General features: G+C 45.3%; 1 protein-coding gene across 1 annotated transcript in view; it reads left to right on the forward strand.

Moving 5' to 3' along the window:
- Nucleotides 1–15,454, forward strand: part of CNOT10 (CCR4-NOT transcription complex subunit 10) — a 98,519-nt gene extending 83,065 nt beyond the window's left edge. Inside the window, exons 13-17 of the mRNA XM_025377079.1 lie at nucleotides 1,858–1,971; nucleotides 6,932–7,062; nucleotides 9,292–9,327; nucleotides 9,518–9,645; nucleotides 15,371–15,454. Coding sequence (XP_025232864.1) covers nucleotides 1,858–1,971; nucleotides 6,932–7,062; nucleotides 9,292–9,327; nucleotides 9,518–9,645; nucleotides 15,371–15,454 — 493 coding nt within the window. The remainder of the gene's footprint in view (nucleotides 1–1,857; nucleotides 1,972–6,931; nucleotides 7,063–9,291; nucleotides 9,328–9,517; nucleotides 9,646–15,370) is intronic.
- The last annotated feature ends 2,710 nt before the right edge of the window (nucleotides 15,455–18,164 follow it).

Raw genomic sequence — 18,164 nt, forward strand, 5'->3', positions numbered from 1 at the left:
TTCTTGAATGAATGTCACTGCCATTTTAAAATAAAAATACAAGTAAGCCAAAAGGAGAAATGAAGTCGCCGGTCTTGCCACACGGACTTAACTACTAACATGCTTCTGAAGATGGGAGATAACTAGCCTCCTGCCACTGGTCCCTGAGTCTTCCTTCATGGAGAGGGTTCATTGTAGGGACTGGGCATGGGACAACCTTGGTGGTAAAGCCAGCTGTTGAAGAGCCAGAGATATTGATAGTAGGCTTGCCAGGAAAATTCCTTTGGAAGTGGCACTGCTTGCTTGCTCTCAAATTACTATCCTCTGTAACAAGGTTCAGATTGAAAATTATATACTCAGGGACAAAATATAAACTTGTGTTTGGATTAAACTTTTCTTCCTGTTTAAAAAGAGAAGTTAGAATACCTGTGTTGTGTATGCCTAGAACTTAGAAAAATTACAATGTACAAGAATCTTTTCTGCTGTGTTTTTTGTAAGTGGTCTTGTGAGTTAATAAAGAAGCAATGTGATTGGATGGGAAGAATAGCGGATTGGGAGTCTACAATGTCAAATGTTAGTCCTAACTAATCACACACTAAATTAAAGACTATGTTTAATCACTTTGAGTCTCAGTTTCCACATCAGTTAAGGAACCACACTAGACAGTCTTTCAGCCCTCCCGTGGTAGTATAAGGCATAAACCTCAATTTCCTTACGCTTCTCCAGGACCAGTCTACTTTTCTGTGTCGTTAAGAGTTGAGGGGCTGCCTTTCTAAGATTCTGGGAACCAAATTCTAGGGTAGTTTTCTAAGATTCTAGGAACCAAAAGTTAGCAAGTGAAGAGGAAACAGAGTACTTTTGAATTTGCCCAGCTGTGCTTTTTATAGGAAGAGCCATTTCTAGTCAGAGGATTTCAGAGCATTTTAAAACTCTGTGGTGATATGCTGGTTACATTCTTCCTTAGACTAAAATTACAACCTGAATGCACTTAATGATACATATGTGTATTGTAATTTGTAAACATAACTCAAAACCCTGTATCTGAGTCAGGTCTTTTGTGGTTCGCCATTCAGACTTCATTTCTATTTGACAAGCGTTTATTTTAAGATTGCTTTGCGGAGCAGTTGTTTAACATTCAAGTGATCTATTAGTGTTAAGTCTTTAACCAGACTTGTTTTAAATGAGCTGTCTGTTAAGTAGAAAACCAAATATTATAGAAACTTAGATTTCCAATCCAACTTTGCAAAAATCAGTGTAACTTAAATGTTGTCTTCACATATGTTTAACCTGTTTTTTTCCTTCAGTATTCATTTAGAAAAATAGTAACTGTGTGAAGAAAATTTTTTAGTTACTCTTGATACTATTGTTTAGCAAGAACTGTAGACTTAATTGGTTGAGAAAAGAACATTTAGAGTAAATGAATGCTTTAGTAAGTTAATTATTTCTTAGCATATCACAAATACATGTAGAAAGAATAAGATCTGATTCTATAGCTTTGTTCCTAGGTTATTAAAAGCAAACTTCTATGGAAGTAAGTTCTCATTAGGCTCTCTCTATATATGTATACACACACATACATACATACATGCATGCATGCATACATACATACAGGCTATGTATTGTAATCCATTTGGTTATTTTGTTGGTGATGTGGGTCAATTGGATGAAAGCCGAAGATGACTTATGTAAATAGCCAAACCGTGCTTCAGAATTGTTTTATACATCAATCTAATTCTTACCATTAGTACCGTGGCTTCCTCTCGTCTTTCCTGGTGTCCAGATTGTCACAGTTAAAGGGCATTTTTTTCCTATTTAGCAAATATAACCATTATCAATTTTTAAAATGAGATTTTCGGCCCCTTCCCTTTTGTGTTGTAGGTGCTCCATACTTGCTTGCAGTGCCTATGTGGCTCTGGCTTTGGGTGATAACCTTATGGCTTTGAATCATGCAGATAAACTTCTTCAGCAGCCCAAGCTGTCAGGATCTCTTAAGTAAGTGTGACTTGCCCTGTGTGTCCCTGGTTTCTTTTGTTTTGAGGTTTCTCCTTGGTTTGTGGTTTATGTTGCTTCTTTTTTTTTTTTTTTTTTTTTGAGATGGAGTCTTGCTCTGTCGCCCAGGCTGGAGTGCAGTGGCCAGATCTCAGCTCACTGCAAGCTCCGCCTCCTGGGTTCACGCCATTCTCCTGCCTCAGCCTCCCGAGTAGCTGGGACTACAGGCGCCCGCCACCTCGCCCGGCTAGTTTTTTGTATTTTTTAGTAGAGACGGGGTTTCACCGTGTTAGGCAGGATGGTCTCGATCTCCTGACGTTGTGATCCACCCGTCTCGGCCTCCCAAAGTGCTGGGATTACAGGCTTGAGCCACCGCGCCCGGCCTATGTTGCTTCTTTTTATTCTTCCAGTGGAATATATATTTGTAAGGAAAGCAGCTGTTTAAATGAACTTTTTTTAAGCCATGCCTCAGCAGTGAAAATGTTTTCACTTGTGCTGTACTGAGCATTAGGAGACAAAAACTTCGGACTCTAGTGTCCACTTCTAGGCTTCACTGCAGCACTTTAATTCCCCAAATAAGTCAAGTCCTCAGGGAGAAGACCTACAAAAAAGGAGTTTGGTCAATGTGGTAAATCTACTTTGAGGGACCAGGTACAGTGGCTTACGCCTGTAATCCCAGCACTTTGGGAGGCCAAGGCAGGCAAATCACAAGGTCAGGAGTTCAAGACCAGCCTGGCCAACATGGTGAAACCCCGCCTCTACTAAAAATACAAAAAATTAGCTGGGCATAGTGGCAGGTGCCTGTAGTCCCAGCTACTCAGGAGGCTAAGGCAGGAGAATTGCTTGAACCCAGGAGGCAGAAATTGCAGTGAGCCAAGATCACACCACTGCACTCTAGCCTAGGCTACAAAGCATGACTCTGTCTCAAAAATAATATTAATAATAAAATAAATAGACAAATAAGAATTTTAAAATATCTTTCCAAGCTACTGTATCATTCCAAAATGAGCTAGTTTTAGTGAGACTCCAAATACTTCTTCGTTAATATCATTGTCATTCTAAAATTTTCCAAAGCACATTATCTTTTTCTTTTATCAAAATTGAGTAAAATACAGGCCAGATGTGGTGGCTCATGTCTGTAATCCCAGCACTTTGGGAAGCCGAGGTAGGCAGATCATTTGTGGTCCATACCAGCCCAGCCAACATGGTAAAACCCCATCTCTACTAAAAGTATTAAAATTAGCCAGGTGTGGTTGCAGGCGTCCATAATTCCAGCTACTCGGGAAGTTGCAACAGGAGAATCACTTCAGCCTGGGGGGCGGACGTTGCAGTGAGCCAAGGTTGCACCATTGCACTCCAGGCGGAGTGACACAGCAAGACTCCCTCTCAAAAAATAAAAATAAACTGCATACAGCTTGAAATTTTTGTATTATGCTGATCCTGGAAATTTTATCAAAAGCCACGAGTATTCTGCATAACATTAGAACAGTTGTTCTTTCATTCATTGTATAGGTATATACTTATAAATGCCGAAATATAACTACTTACTCTTTTGCTTTTTAGTGATCCCCAGACATACCTAGTGCTTTTTTTAAAAAAAAAAGGTAATTAAGGCCAGGCGCGGTGGCTCACACCTGTAATCCCAGCACTTTGGGAGGCCTACGCAGCAAATCATTTGAGGTCAGGAGTTGGAGACCAGCCTTGCCAATATGGTGAAACCCCATCTCTACTGAAAATACAAAAATTAGCCAGGCATGGGGACGCACTCCTGTAATCCCAGTTACTCAGGAGGCTGAGGCGCGAGAATTGCTTGAGCCTGGGAGGCAGAAGCTGCAGTGAGCCGAGACTGTACCACTGTACTCCAAACTGGGTGACAGAGTGAGACTCCATCTCAAAAAAAAAGTAGTAAGAAATCATTCAACAATATAAGAGACTTTGTCACAATTCAAATATAAGGGAACTCCCGCTCTTCTGCAAGAAAATCTTGTCCAGTATTCAGGCTTGGAGATGGGGAAGATCCTAATTTTCAGTTCAAGGCATTTGGGTTGCCTCTAAAGTACCTTCCATTCTTACCATTGCCCAACTCAAAATACCAATGTTGGGAATTGCAGCTCCTGCTGGTGTTCAGATTGTGGTGTATACGGCCATTATGAGAGAACTGGACTTTGTGTGTGTGTGTGACTGAGTCTCTCTCTGTGACCCACGCTAGAGTGCAGTGGCGCAATCTCAACTCACTGCAACCTCTGCTATCTGGGTTCAGGCGATTCTCCTGCCTCAGCCTCCCGAGTAGCTGGAACTACAGGAGCCCACCACCACACCCGGCTAATTTTTTTTTCTTTTTTCGAGACAGAGTTTCACTCTGTCACCTAGGCTAGAGTGCAGTGGCATGATCTCAGCTCACTGCAACCTCTGCCTCCCCGGTTCAAGCGATTCTCCTGCCTCAGCCTCCTGTGTAGCTGGGATTGCAGGCGCACGCCACTATGCCCTGCTAATTTTTTTTTTTTTTTCTTTTTTTGAGACAGAGTTTCACATGCACGAGCCACCGTGCCTGGCTAGTTTTTGTATTTGCTCTTATTGCCCAGGCTGAAGTGCAGTGGTGTGATCTTGGCTCATCACAACTTCCACCTCCTGGGTTCAAGCGATTCTCCTGCCTCATCCTCCCAAGTAGCTGGGATTACAGGCATGTACCACCACTCCCAGCTAATTTTGTATTTTTAGTAGAGACGGGGTTTCTCCATGTTGGTCAGGCTGGTCTCAAACTCCTGACCTCAAGTGATCTGCCCGTCTCTGCCTCCCAAAGTGCTGGAATTACAGGTGTGAGCCACCACGCCAAACCTGGAGAGCTTTAAAACTGTAAAAGTTTAGTTTGTGTTGTTCTTATGTAGAAAATCATTAAGATTTTGAGCAGATCAGAAGGTCCCCAGTTTAAAAAAAAAAAAAATCAGGCGTGGTGGCTCACGCCTGTAGTCCCAGCACTTTGGGAGGCCGTGGTGGATGGATCATGAGGTCAGGAGATCGATACCATCCTGGCCAACATGGTGAAACCCCGTCTCTACTAAAAATACAAAAAATTATCCGGGCATGGTGGCATGTGCCTGTTATCCCAGATACTCAGGAGGCTCAGATGGGAGAATCCCTTGAACCAGGGAGTCAGAGGTTGCAGTGAGCCAAGATCGTGCCATTGCACTCCAGCCTGGCAACACAGCAAGAGACTCCATCTCAAAAAGAAAAATAAAAAGAGAGAGAGACACATTTTTAGCAGGGATGAAGTATGTCTAAGGCTATTTTAATTTTGAAAAAATCTGACCGGGCGCGGTGGCTCAAGCCTGTAATCCCAGCACTTTGGGAGGCCGAGACGGGCGGATCACGAGGTCAGGAGATCGAGACCATCCTGACTAACACAGTGAAACCCCATCTCTACTAGAAAATGCAAAAAAAACTAGCCGGGCGAGGGGGCGGGCGCCTGTAGTCCCAGCTACTCGGGAGGCTGAGGCAGGAGAATGGCGTAAACCCGGGAGGCGGAGCTTGCAGTGAGCTGAGATCCGGCCACTGCACTCCAGCCTGGGCGACAGAGCGAGACTCCGTCTCCAAAAAAAAAAAAGAAAAAAGAAAAAATCCATCAGGTGATCATCAGGAAAATGGCTCGAAGTAAGAGACTGGAAGAAGTAGGCTGTTGTAAGCCAGGAGGGTGTGCATCTGACCTGGCATTCATGGGGATAAAATAGATGATGCGAAAGCAGGAAACCTTTCAAATAGAATCTGATCTGGCGCTCTGGTGCTTTTAGACTCTTCCAGCAGCGGAGACTGGAGGAATCTGATTCTCATGCTCTACACACGGGCATCTATTCTTGGATCTCTCTCTATAGAACAGCATAAATTTGCCAATTGCGAACTACTTTCTGAATTGATATGTATACTTTGTTCTACTTAGCTAATATGAAAATTGTTATAGTACTTACATATTTTTTTAGAAACAGGGTCTCATTCCATGGCCCAGGCTGGAGTGCAGTGGCACAATCATAGCTTACTGTAGCCTTGAACTCCTGGGCTCAAGCAGTCCTCACACTCTGCCTCCCAAGTGCTGGGATTACACACATGAGCCACCACACCCGGCCTTAAGATGTTTTTAAAGAGATAAAATTTAAGTAACTCTTTTTTTTTTTTTTTTTTTCTGATACAGAGTCTCGCTCTGTCGCCCAGGCTGGAGTACAGTGGCGTGACCTCGGCTCACTGCAAGCTCCGCCTCCTGAGTTCACGCCATTCTCCTGCCTCAGCCGCCCTAGTAGCTAGGACTACAGGCACCCGCCACCACGCCCAGCTAATTTTTTGTATTTTTAGTAGAGACGGGGTGTCACCATATTAACCAGGGTGGTCTCAATCTCCTGATCTCGTGATCCGCCCGTCTTGGCCTCCCAAAGTGCTGGGATTACTGGCATGAGCCACCACACCCGTCAAGTAACTCTTTATTTTTATTTATTTATTTATTTATTTATTTTTGAGACGGCGTCTCACTCTGTCATTCAGGCTGAGGTACAGTGGCATGATCACCGCTCACTGCAGCCTCAGTCTCCCAGGCTTAAGTGATTCTCCCATTTCAGCCTCCTGAGTAGCTGAGACTACAGGCATATAGCACCACGCCCAGCTAGTTTTTGTATTTTTTTTTTGTAGAGACAGGGTTTTGCCATGTTGCCCACTGGGCTCAAGCATGCCCACTGCCATGTTGCCCACTGGGCTCAAGCAGTCCACCCACCTAGGCCTCTTGAAGTGTTGAGATTAAAGGCATGAGCCACTATACCCAGCCAGTTGATTTGTTTTACCTAAATAAATTTAGATTTCAATTTAAGGACATGAAATATGAGACATATATCCAATGTATAATAACATAATATACCCAGCATTATTTTACATTGGGTATTTTTGTAGTGTTGTACTTTTCAGTTTGGAATCTGTTTTTTCATTTTAGGTTTTTGGGACATTTATATGCTGCAGAAGCCCTCATCTCTCTCGACAGAATATCTGATGCCATTACTCACTTGAACCCGGAGAATGTCACTGATGTCTCCTTAGGGATCTCTTCAAATGAGCAGGACCAAGGTTAATGAGGACACCTTTGATCCGAACTGGTCACTGTTTCCATTTCCTTCCTGTCATAATTCAGGATGTGTGGAAATTTCAGGGCATGGTGGTAATGAGGAGAAAAGTTTTAGGTCGGCTTTCCACATTTTTGTTTGTATTTACTTTGTGGCAGTTGTTTGCTAAGTAGACCTGAGAGTTAATGGTCACATTGTCTAAATTTTCACTTTTGAAAGGCTGGTACTGTTAGAATGGTTAATGTGGTTCTGATACTGTTTATTTGTTTTCCTTTGGAGTGATTCTAAAATCCATAGGGGTGTAAAAATACTGCATTCAAGAGTCAGTTTCAGGCCAGGCGCAGTGGCTCACACCTGTAATCCCAGCACTTCGGGAGGCTGTAGCAGGAGGATTACTTGAGCCCAGGAGTTTGAGACCAGCCTGGGCAACCTAGTGAGACCCTGTCTCTATTTTAAAAATAAGGAGAGAAAAGTTTGTTTTATTTTTTTTTTTTTTTTTTTTTTGAGACGGAGTCTTGCTCTCTCGCCCAGGCTGGAGTGCAGTGGCGCAATCTCGGCTCACTGCAAGCTCCGCCTCCTGGGTTCACGCCATTCTCCTGCCTCAGCCTCCCGAGTAGCTGGGACTACAGGCGCCCGCCACTGCGCCCGGCTAATTTTTTCTATTTTTAGTAGAGACGGGGTTTCACCATGGTCTCGATCTCCTGACCTTGTGATCCGCCCGCCTCGGCCTCCTAAAGTGCTGGGATTACAGGCGTGAGCCACCGCGCCCGGCCGAAAAGTTTGTTTTAAATCATTGCTAAATTTTTAAATAATTGCCAGGCATGGTGGCTCATGCCTCTAATCCCAACACTTTGGGAGGCCGAGGTGAGCAGATCACCTGAGGTCAGGAGTTCAGGACCAGCCTGCCCAACATAGTGAAACCCCGTCTTTACCAAAAATACAAAATTACTCGGACATGGTGGCACGTGTGTGTAATCCCAGCTACTCAGGAGGCTGAGACAGGAGAATCGCTTGAACTCAGGAGGTGGAGGTTGCAGTGAGCCAAGATCACGCCACTGCACTCCAGCCTGGGTGACAGAGTGACAATCTGTCTGGGAAAAAAAAAAAAAAATTAAATAATTTAAGCTGTGCGACATTCACTTTACTCAAGATTAGTGCTCAGGTTTGAGATGGTAGTGGGGTGGTAGCATTCTGACATCTTTTAATGGAATCTCCACTACGTGAAAAGTAAATAAATTGCTTTATATTAAATTTCCATTTCATAAAGAAAGTTAGGTTTTTAGAAAATATGCTCTCAGCTGGGCACAGTGGCTCACGCCTGTAATCCCAGCACTTTTGGAGGCCGTGGTGGGTGGATCCCTGAGGTCAGGAGTTTAAGACCAGCCTGACCAACATGGTGAAACCCTGTCTCTATTAAAAATACAAAATTAGGCCGGGCGCGGTGGCTCAAGCCTGTAATCCCAGCACTTTGGGAGGCCGAGACGGGCGGATCACGAGGTCAGGAGATCGAGACCATCCTGGCTGACACGGTGAAACCCCGTCTCTACTAAAAAATACAAAAAACTAGCCGGGCTCGGTGGCGGGCGCCTGTAGTCCCAGCTACTCGGGAGGCTGAGGCAGGAGAATGGCGTGAACCCGGGAGGCGGAGCTTGCAGTGAGCTGAGATCCGGCCACTGCACTCCAGCCTGGGCGACAGAGCAAGACTCCGTCTCAAAAAAAAAAAAAAAAAAAAAAAATACAAAATTAGCCAGGCATGGTGGTATGCCCCTGTAATCCCAGCTACTCAGGAGGCTGAGGCCAGAGAATCACTTGAACTCAAGAGGCGGAGGTTGCAGTGAGTCGCACCATTGCACTCCGGCCTGGGGCGGCAACAACAGCAAAACTCCATCTCCAAAAAAAAAAACAAACAAACCAGCCTGACCAACATGGTGAAACCCCGTCTCCACTAAAAATACAAAAATTAGCCACGCGTGGTGGCGCATGCCTGTAATCCTAGCTATTCAGGAGGCTGAGGCAGGAGAATCGCTTGAACCCAGGAGGTGGAGGTTGCAGTGAGCCGATATCGTGCCACCGCACTCCAGCCTGGGCAACAGAGCGAGGCTGCGTCTCAAAAAAAAAAAAAAAAAAGAAAAGGAAAGAAAATATGCCCTTTGCCTTCTGAGCCTGAGGAAAAAAAAAAAAGAAAATATGCTCTGTTGTTCTGCCCCTCAGATTTATTTTCATGTTTTTGTAGGATCAGACAAAGGTGAAAATGAAGCAATGGAATCCTGTAAGTAAGAAGTTTTGTGATACTTAAGTAGCCTGGCCTGCATTCCAAAAATTAGACTCTAAATCTTCTATGTTCGTTTTTCTGCCTGAGGAATACTGCTGTGCTGAGTGGCTCCTCAAGGCAATAGGTGGGGTTGCTCCTTTGTTGTTTGCACAGCCTCTTCACCAGTGTCTACACTCTTTTTCCTCAGCTGGGAAGCGGGCCCCTCAGTGCTACCCCAGTTCCGTCAACTCTGCCAGGACTGTGATGCTGTTCAACCTTGGCAGTGCTTACTGCCTGAGGAGCGAATATGACAAAGCCCGAAAGTGTCTCCACCAGGTGAGTCCAGACTGGGAGGAACTGAACCTTGTAAAGCAGCCAACACAAGTTTGAGGTTTATATATTTTTTTTGTTATTTTGTTTGAGGCATCTGGTCAGTTTGTTAAACATTGGAATATCACTTTCCCAGATTTAAAAATATTCTTGCAACATAAACAACTGATCAGCATTGTAAATTAACCTAGACACTTAATGAAGAGTTTTTCTTGATGATTTTACTTAATTTTTTTTTTTTTTTTTTTTTTGCCGGGCACGGTGGCTCATGCCTCCCAGCATTTTGGGAGGCCGAGGCGGGCAAATCATGAGGTCAGAAGTTTGAGACCAGCCTGACCAATATGGTGAAACCCCATCTCTACTAAAAAATACAAAAATTAGCCAGGTTGGTGACACGTGCCTGTAGTCCCAATTACTAAGGAAGCTGAGGCAGGAGAATCATTTGAATCCGGGAGGCAGAGGTTGCAGTGAGCCAAGATCGCGCCACTGCACTCCAACCTGGGCAACAGAGCGAGACTCTGTCTCAAAAAAAAAAAGAATGTTTAAATTTCAAATCAACAGAATAAAAAGCAACTTGGGGCCAGGCACAGTGGCTCACCCACACTCTGGGAGGCTGAGACAGGCAGATCACTTGAGTCCAGCAGTTTGAGACCAGCCTGGGCAACATAATGAGACCATAGCTCTACTAAAAATACCAAAAATTAGCCAGGCATGGTAGTGCATTCCTGTAGTCCCAGATACTTAGGAGACAGAGGTAGGAGGATCACCTGTGCCTGGGAGGTCAAGGCTGCAGTGAGCGAAGATCATGCCACTGCATTCCAGCCGGGGCAACTGGAGCGAGACCCTGTCCCAAAAAAAAAAAAAGACGAAGGAGTAACTTGACAGTTTTAATTATTAAAATTCCAAAAGATGGAAAACTGTCTAACAGATCACTTATGTAAATAATAGTGCATCTGTACAGTTGAAGACAATGCAGCTATAAACTCTGGGTACTAAATTGAAAGATGTCCAAGACATACTAAATGAAAACAGCAAGGTGTGAAACAGTTTCTCTACAACCCTGTATACATGCATAAAAGATCTCTGAAAGGACACACCAAGAAACTGTGAATATTAGTTGTAGGGGTGGCAGGATGAATACTACATGGCTGGAGCAGTAGAACGGGAGACTTTTCAGTGTATACTCTTATGCTTTTAAATTTTAAATTGTGTAAATCTTTTTTTCAAAAAGTGAATTATAGACTGGGCGCAGTGGCTCACACCTGTAATCCCAACACTTCGGGAGGCCAAGGCGGGCAGATCCTGAGGTCAGGAGATCGAGACCATCCTGGCTAATACGGTGAAACCCCATCTCTACTAACAATACAAAAAAATTAGCCAGGCGTGGTGGCATGTGCCTGTAGTCCCAGCTACGCGGGAGGCTGAGGCAGAAGAATAGCGTGAACCCAGGAGGCGGAGCTTGCAGTGAGCCAAGATCGTGCCACTGCACTCCAGCCTGGGCAACAGAGTGTGACTCTGTCTCAAAAAAAAAAAAAAAAAAAGGGAATTATAAATCCACCTTTCTGGCCGGGCGCGGTGGCTCAAGCCTGTAATCCCAGCACTTTGGGAGGCCGAGACGGGCGGATCACGAGGTCAGGAGATCGAGACCATCCTGGCTAACACAGTGAAACCCCGTCTCTACTAAAAATACAAAAAATTAGCCGGGCGTGGTGGCGGCGCCTGTAGTCCCAGCTACTCGGGAGGCTGAGGCAGGAGAATGGCGGGAACCCGGGAGGCGGAGCTTGCAGTGAGCCGAGATCGCGCCACTGCACTCCAGCCTGGGTGACAGAGCGAGACTCCGCCTCAAAAAAATAAATAAATAAATAAATAAAAAATAAATAAATCCACCTTTCAGAAAGCCAATACTAGAGAAACTCCATACATACTAAAGAAAGCTGCTGGCAAGGCCAGGCGTGGTGGCTCACGCCTGTAATCCCTGCACTTCAGGAGGCCAACGCGGGCAGATCCTGAAGTCAGGAGATCGAGACCATCCTGGTTAACACGGTGAAACCCTGTCTCTACTAAAAATACAAAAAATTAGCTGGGCATGGTGGCAGACACCTGTAGTCCCAGCAACCTGGGAGACTGAGGCAGGAGAATGGCGTGAACCCGGGAGGCAGAGCTTGCAGTGAGCCAAGATTGTGCCACTGCACTCCAGCCTGGGCGACAGAGCGAGACTCCGTCTCAAAAAAAAAAGAAAGAAAAAAAAGAAAGCTGCCAGCAATACATAACTAAAATAAACCTCTGAATTCTACCGCTGAAATGGTGCATCATGAAGCTTCAAGGAAGATTTTGATTGGATCTCTTTAGGTCACCTGCCAATCCCTGGACCAGTCATGGGCATGGAGCCATACCTGTCGTAGGGGACTAGGTATCACCATTGGCAGCCCCAGAGGAATCTCACAAAATTAGAAATAATTCCTCAAAAGGACATTCATCCAGCAAATATCTGTTGAGTACTTACTTCTGAGCTAACCCATGGGAATAAGACTGCAAATAAGCAGACATGCTACAACCTTGCCCTTGTTTGTAGACCTTTGCAGTTAGGAGACACCTTCCTAAAAAGGGAATTGCCACGCAATTCAGAGGGTATGCAGGATTTTAAGACTTCTGATCTAGAAAGTTTGTATCAAATGGTCCATTCTCCAGCAGCACTTGAGAAGGCCCACATCCCCACATGCTTGCCACAGCAACTCAAGTTGAAATTAAACCTCTTCTCAGGAGATAGGGTGGCTTTCAGCCGGACGCAGTGACTCACGCCTGGAATCCCAGCACTTTAGGAGGCTGAGGCGGGCAGATCACCTGAGGTCGGGAGTTTGAGACCAGCCTGACCAACATGGAGAAACCCTGTCTCTACTAAAAATGCAAAAATTAGCTGGGCGTGGTGGCGCATGCTTTTAAGCTCAGCTACTCGGGAGGCTGAGGCAGGGGAATTGCTTGAACCCAGGAGGCGGAGGTTGCAGTGAGCCGAGATCGTGCAGTTGCACTCCATCCTGGGCAACAAGAACGAAACTCCGTCTCAAAAAAAAAAAAGCCTATGTGACTTTCACATAGGTTCCTGCTTATGTAAGCAACCTTGTTGTGCCTAGAAGTGATGATGCTTTACCATGTGGAAAATAACTACAAATTCTATTTAGTCAACTTAATGGCATCTGGTCAGCATGTCTGATCCCAAATCAGACAAGTTAAGTCACAGACTGTCCAGGGTAACATGTTTGATACTATCTAGGCATTGAGTGTATGAGTTAAACCAGTAAGAGTTACAATGTTTCACTCTTCCCAGTAGCAAGGCTAGGATGTTTAACAGCCCCTCTCAAAGTGCCCCCAGACCCCAATCACTGCAGCAGAGCTTTTGATCTAAAGTTACAGTGTGTACAGTCTAGCTCAGGTTCTCATACAGCAGGTGGCCATGGCTGCTGCCACGCTGGGAGAGACAGATGGGGTCAGGCCTGGTTCGGGGTCTGAAGGGGGTCTTGTTTTGGTCCCTTGGTTTTTAGGTTAATCCAATGGCTGGAACTTTGTTAATTGGGAGGCCCACCCTGCCTGGGAGGGAAGAACAGTAATGTGAAGAGTTGGAAAGGGCTCCGAGTAGATGTTTCCAAGGTTGCCTGCCCACTGCTAACCATTCTGAACAGCCAGTAAGCAAAATGCCATTAAGTATCATAAAGATGTTGTCTTGAATTCTTGTATTTTAAAGAAAGCTTCAGACTAGTCATTGCAAAAAATAGTAAATAATGTGTTACTAGCCACTTGGATGGAAAATAGAGATTTTAGTATCCACAAAATGGGCCTGGCACAGTGGCTCATGTCTGTAATCCCAGCACTTTGGGAGGCCAAGGCGGGTGGATCATCTGAGGTGAGGAGTTCAAGACCAGCCTGGACAACATGGTGAAACCCCATCTCTACTAAAAATACAAAAAATTAGCCGGGCATGGTGGCAGGAGCCTGTAATCCCAGCTACTTAGGAGACTGAGGCAGGAGAATAGCTTGAACCCAGGAGGCAGAGGTTGCAATGAGCCGAGACCGTGCAGTTGCAGTCCAGCCTGGGCAACAAGAGCAAAACTCCGTCTCAAAAAAAAATCCGGCCGGGCGCAGTGGCTCAAGCCTGTAATCCCAGCACTTTGGGAGGCCGAGACGGGCGGATCACGAGGTCGGGAGATCAAGACCATCCTGGCTAACACGGTGAAACCCCGTCTCTACTAAAAAAAAATACAAAAAACTAGCCGGGCGAGGTGGCGGGCGCCTGTAGTCCCAGCTACTCGGGAGGCTGAGGCAGGAGAATGGCGTGAACCCGGGAGGCGGAGCTTGCAGTGAGCTGAGATCCGGCCACTGCACTCCAGCCTGGGCAACAGAGCGAGACTCCGTCTCAAAAAAAAAAAAAAAAAAAAAAAAAAAATCCACAAAATGGTGTAAAGACAATCTTGCCTATACAGCTTACCTAGAAAGCTAGGCCTAGATGTATAAAATTTCATTTTCTGAAAAGAGTTGTTATACCTCAGTGATGTGGCGAGAGGAATAAAAGCTCCCCCACCTCATTCATGAGGAACTTCTTAGAAGCACGTGCTCTGGGCAACATGCCCCACTAGTCTGGGATTTCTCCTGATGCTGCCAGAAACCAACCTAGTGCACGTTTCTGGTTCTCCCCAACATCTCCCACATTCAAGCTTCTACTTAGACCTTCAGTACCATTTCTCCCCATTTTCTGCCTATGAGTTATCTACCCTGCAAGGACTAAAGCAGGCCTCCATTACCCCAAAGCTCTATTTGAAAGAAACTTCTTTTCTTTCCATATTCACAGCACATTCACTGCCTTTCTCCCTGGTATTTATGTAACTTTGTTTGGATTATTGTTAGTTATTTGCATGGTTGTTTATTATCAGGGGAAGTCCCTGACTTATCTCCATACCCACCTCTGGTCAGTAAGTATTTGTAGAAGTCCATTATCTGATTAGATTAAGAGAAGAGGCAGAGCTGTCTGGAAGCAATGAGCAACTAAAACTAGATGGGGAAATACAAGTTGATAATAAGGTGAGGAATATTTTGGCTATAACCCAAAGAGGCCCAGACTGAAGAAATAAACCTGTAATTTCAGCACTTTTATCCAGAGCAGTTCAGGCTTCTTTTCTCAGGACTGGATCAGAGAGAAACTGCTGGCCGATGCTGCGGCTCTTTCTCAGATCTAAGGGCAGCATGGTGCCTAAACTAGTAAATTATTTTATTGGACTAAATTGTACTGTGTTTCAGTCCTTAAGAATGGGGACACCAAACATGCTATGTGGTACATTTTTTCTGTATTACTATTTACGTTTGAATTGTTATTCCTGACATTGACAACTTACAGTTTATAATACTGAGGTGTTACTTAGGAAAACAAATGGGCCTGCAGATTTTTATGTAAATGCAACTGTGTGTGTCTGTTGTGAAAGCCACCAGCAGACTTGCATGGTTGATTGTAGTATCAGGGTGTCCAGTCACACATCTCAAAACCCAGAGTATTACATGTCTAGCTTAATTGGTAGGTTTTAAGACAAAAGGAGCTGAGGCTCATCACAGCAAAACAACAGGTAGTCCCTAGGAAGTCACGAGGGAATGAGCTTGAATAAATTTGTTACCTTGTTGGTTGGCAGATGTACTTGGAGTGTGTATCTTAAGCTGTTGGTTTTTCATGGGCATCTTTCTGTTTTGAGCAAAGGCGGCTTCAATGATCCATCCTAAAGAGGTGCCCCCTGAGGCCATCTTGCTGGCAGTCTACCTTGAGCTGCAGAATGGTGAGTAATTCTCTCTGTTTAGGACTGTATCCCTTCAACGAGCCCGAAATTTTTTGGTTGGGGGACAGGGTCTCACTGTGTTGCCCAGGCTGGAGTGCAGTGGTACCATCAGAGCTTACTGCAGCCTCCAAACTCCTGGGCTCAAGCAGCCTTCCCACCTCAGCCTCCCAGGTAACTGGGACTACAGGTGCACACCACTGAGCCCAACTAATTTTTTTAAATTTTTTGTAGAGATGTGGTCTCGCTTTGTTGCCCAGCTGCTCTCAAACTCATGGGCTCAAGCAATCCTCCCATCTTACCCTCCCTAGTAGCTGGGATGACAAGCATAAGCCACCATGCCCAGCCAAGGCTGGGATTTTTAATGTCTGTTTTTTCTCTTCAGATTCAAAACTGCCTTCCTTGAAGATATGACCCATCAAATTCTGTTTTTTTTTTTTTTTTTTTTTTTTTTTGAGATGGAGTCATGCTGTGTCACCCAGGCTAGAGTGCAGTGGCACTATCTCAGCTCACTGCAACCTCCGCCTCCCGGGTTCAAGGTTCAAGAGATTCTCCTGACTCAGCCTCTCAAGTAGCTGGGATTACAGGTGCCCGCCACCATGCCTGGTTAATTTTTGTATTTTTAGTGAATTAATCCTGGGATTACAGGAGTGAGCCAGAGCGGACAACCCATCAAATTTTTCTACATAAAAATATAGTTAGGAGCTGAGCGCAGTGGTGCATGCCTATAATACCAGCACTTTGGGAGGCTGAGGTGGGCTGATCACCAGAGTCCAGGAGTTTAAGACCAACTTGGGCAACATGGCAAAACCCCATCTCTACAAAAAATACAAAAATTAGCTGGGTGTGGTGATGTGCACCTGTAGTTCCAGCTACTCGGAAGGCTGAGATAGGAGGATCACTTGAGCCCTGGAGGTTGAGGCTGCAGTGAGCTGAGATCATGCCAAAATGAGACCTTGTCTAAACAAATAATAATGGGCCGGGCGCAGTGGTTCACACCTGTAATCCCAGCATTGGGAGGCCGACGCAGGTGGATCATTTGAGGTCAGGAGTTTGAAACTGGCCTAGCCAACATGGTGAAACCCCATCTCTACTAAAAATACAAAAATTAGCCAGGCGTGCTAGTGCACGCCTGTAATCCCAGGTATTCAGGAGGCTAAAGCAGGAGAATCGCTTGAGCCTGGGAGGTGGGAGGTTGCGGTGAGCCGAGACACACCACTGCACTCCAGTCTGGGCGACCCAGTGAGACCCTGTCTCAAATAGTAATAATAAAAAATACCTATATCTAGATAGATAGATTGACTGATAGATATAGTTGGGGAGTTTTTGGTATCCTACAAATACTCCTTACAAGTTAAGTTTATCTCCTTTTATCTGAGAAAATACAGAATCATAACTTCTGACACTTAATTATAATTAATCCCTATTAACCTTTCTCATAGGCAGCTAAATGGCTAATTGAGAACATGAGTTAGAATGTAGTTGCTTTGAGTTGTACACTATAGTATTTTGAACACATATATTAACAAGTTTTACAGTAAGCCAGTTCTTGCTGAGAATTATTTATTCAAACAGAAATTCAGGTCATGCCTCTAGGGCATATACGATCTGCAAGATGTATCTCACTAGAAGAAAGGCTGTCGGCTCTAGATATGAGATAGCATGAAGTAGAAAAGAGACATGAATGAGAGAGATTAGAAGGGACAGAAATAGGCCGGGTGCAGTGGCTCACTCACGCCTGTAATCCCAACACTTGGGAGGCCGAGGCGGGCGGATCACGAGGTCAGGAGATCGAGACCATCCTGGCTAACATGGTGAAAATAAATGTTATTTTCTCTGTCTCTACTAAAAATACACAAAATTAGCTGGGCGTGTTGGCACGCAGTTGTAGTTCCAGCTACTCAGGAGGCTAAGGCAGGAGAATTGCTTGAATCCTGGAGGCGGAGGGAGATCGTGCCACCACACTCCAGCCTGGACGACAGAGCAAGACTCTGTCTCAAAAAACAAAAAAAGGGGACAGAAATGAAGTCACAGCCAGGCGTGGAGTCCTAGCTACTCTGGAGGCTGAGGCAGGAGGATTGCTTAAGGCCAAGAGTTCAAGGCTATAGTGTGCAGTATTGCTCCTGTGAACAGTCACTGCACTCCAGCCTGGGCAACATAGTGAGACCCTGTCTCTTTTTTAAAAAATAAAAAATAAAAAAAGGCTGGGCACAGTAGCTCATGCCTGTAATCCCAGCTACTCTGGAGGCTGAGGCAGGAGAATCGCTTGAACCTCGGAGATGGAGGTTGCAGTGAGCCATAATCGCCCCACTGCACTCCAGCCTGGGCCGCAGAACAAGACTGTCTCAAAGAAAACCCAGTGTTCAAAGGCATAACTCCTTGTTGACCATGGGAACTCTTACAAGGCTCCCCTTTTTTTTTTAATAGCTGAAGAAGGGGTCTTAAGTGCCTGGCACCCAGCCAGACTTAGCCTCCTTAAAGATGTGATTAGGGGCCGGGCGCGGTGGCTCAAGCCTGTAATCCCAGCACTTTGGGAGGCCGAGACGGGCGGATCACGAGGTCAGGAGATCGAGACCATCCTGGCTAACACGGTGAAACCCCGTCTCTACTAAAAAATACAAAAACTAGCCGGGCGAAGTGGCGGGCGCCTGTGGTCCCAGCTACTCGGGAGGCTGAGGCAGGAGAATGGCGTGAACCCGGGAGGCGGAGCTTGCCGTGAGC

The sequence above is a fragment of the Theropithecus gelada genome, chromosome 2, assembly GCF_003255815.1.
Source record: "Theropithecus gelada isolate Dixy chromosome 2, Tgel_1.0, whole genome shotgun sequence".
NCBI classification, from domain to species: Eukaryota; Metazoa; Chordata; class Mammalia; order Primates; family Cercopithecidae; genus Theropithecus; species Theropithecus gelada.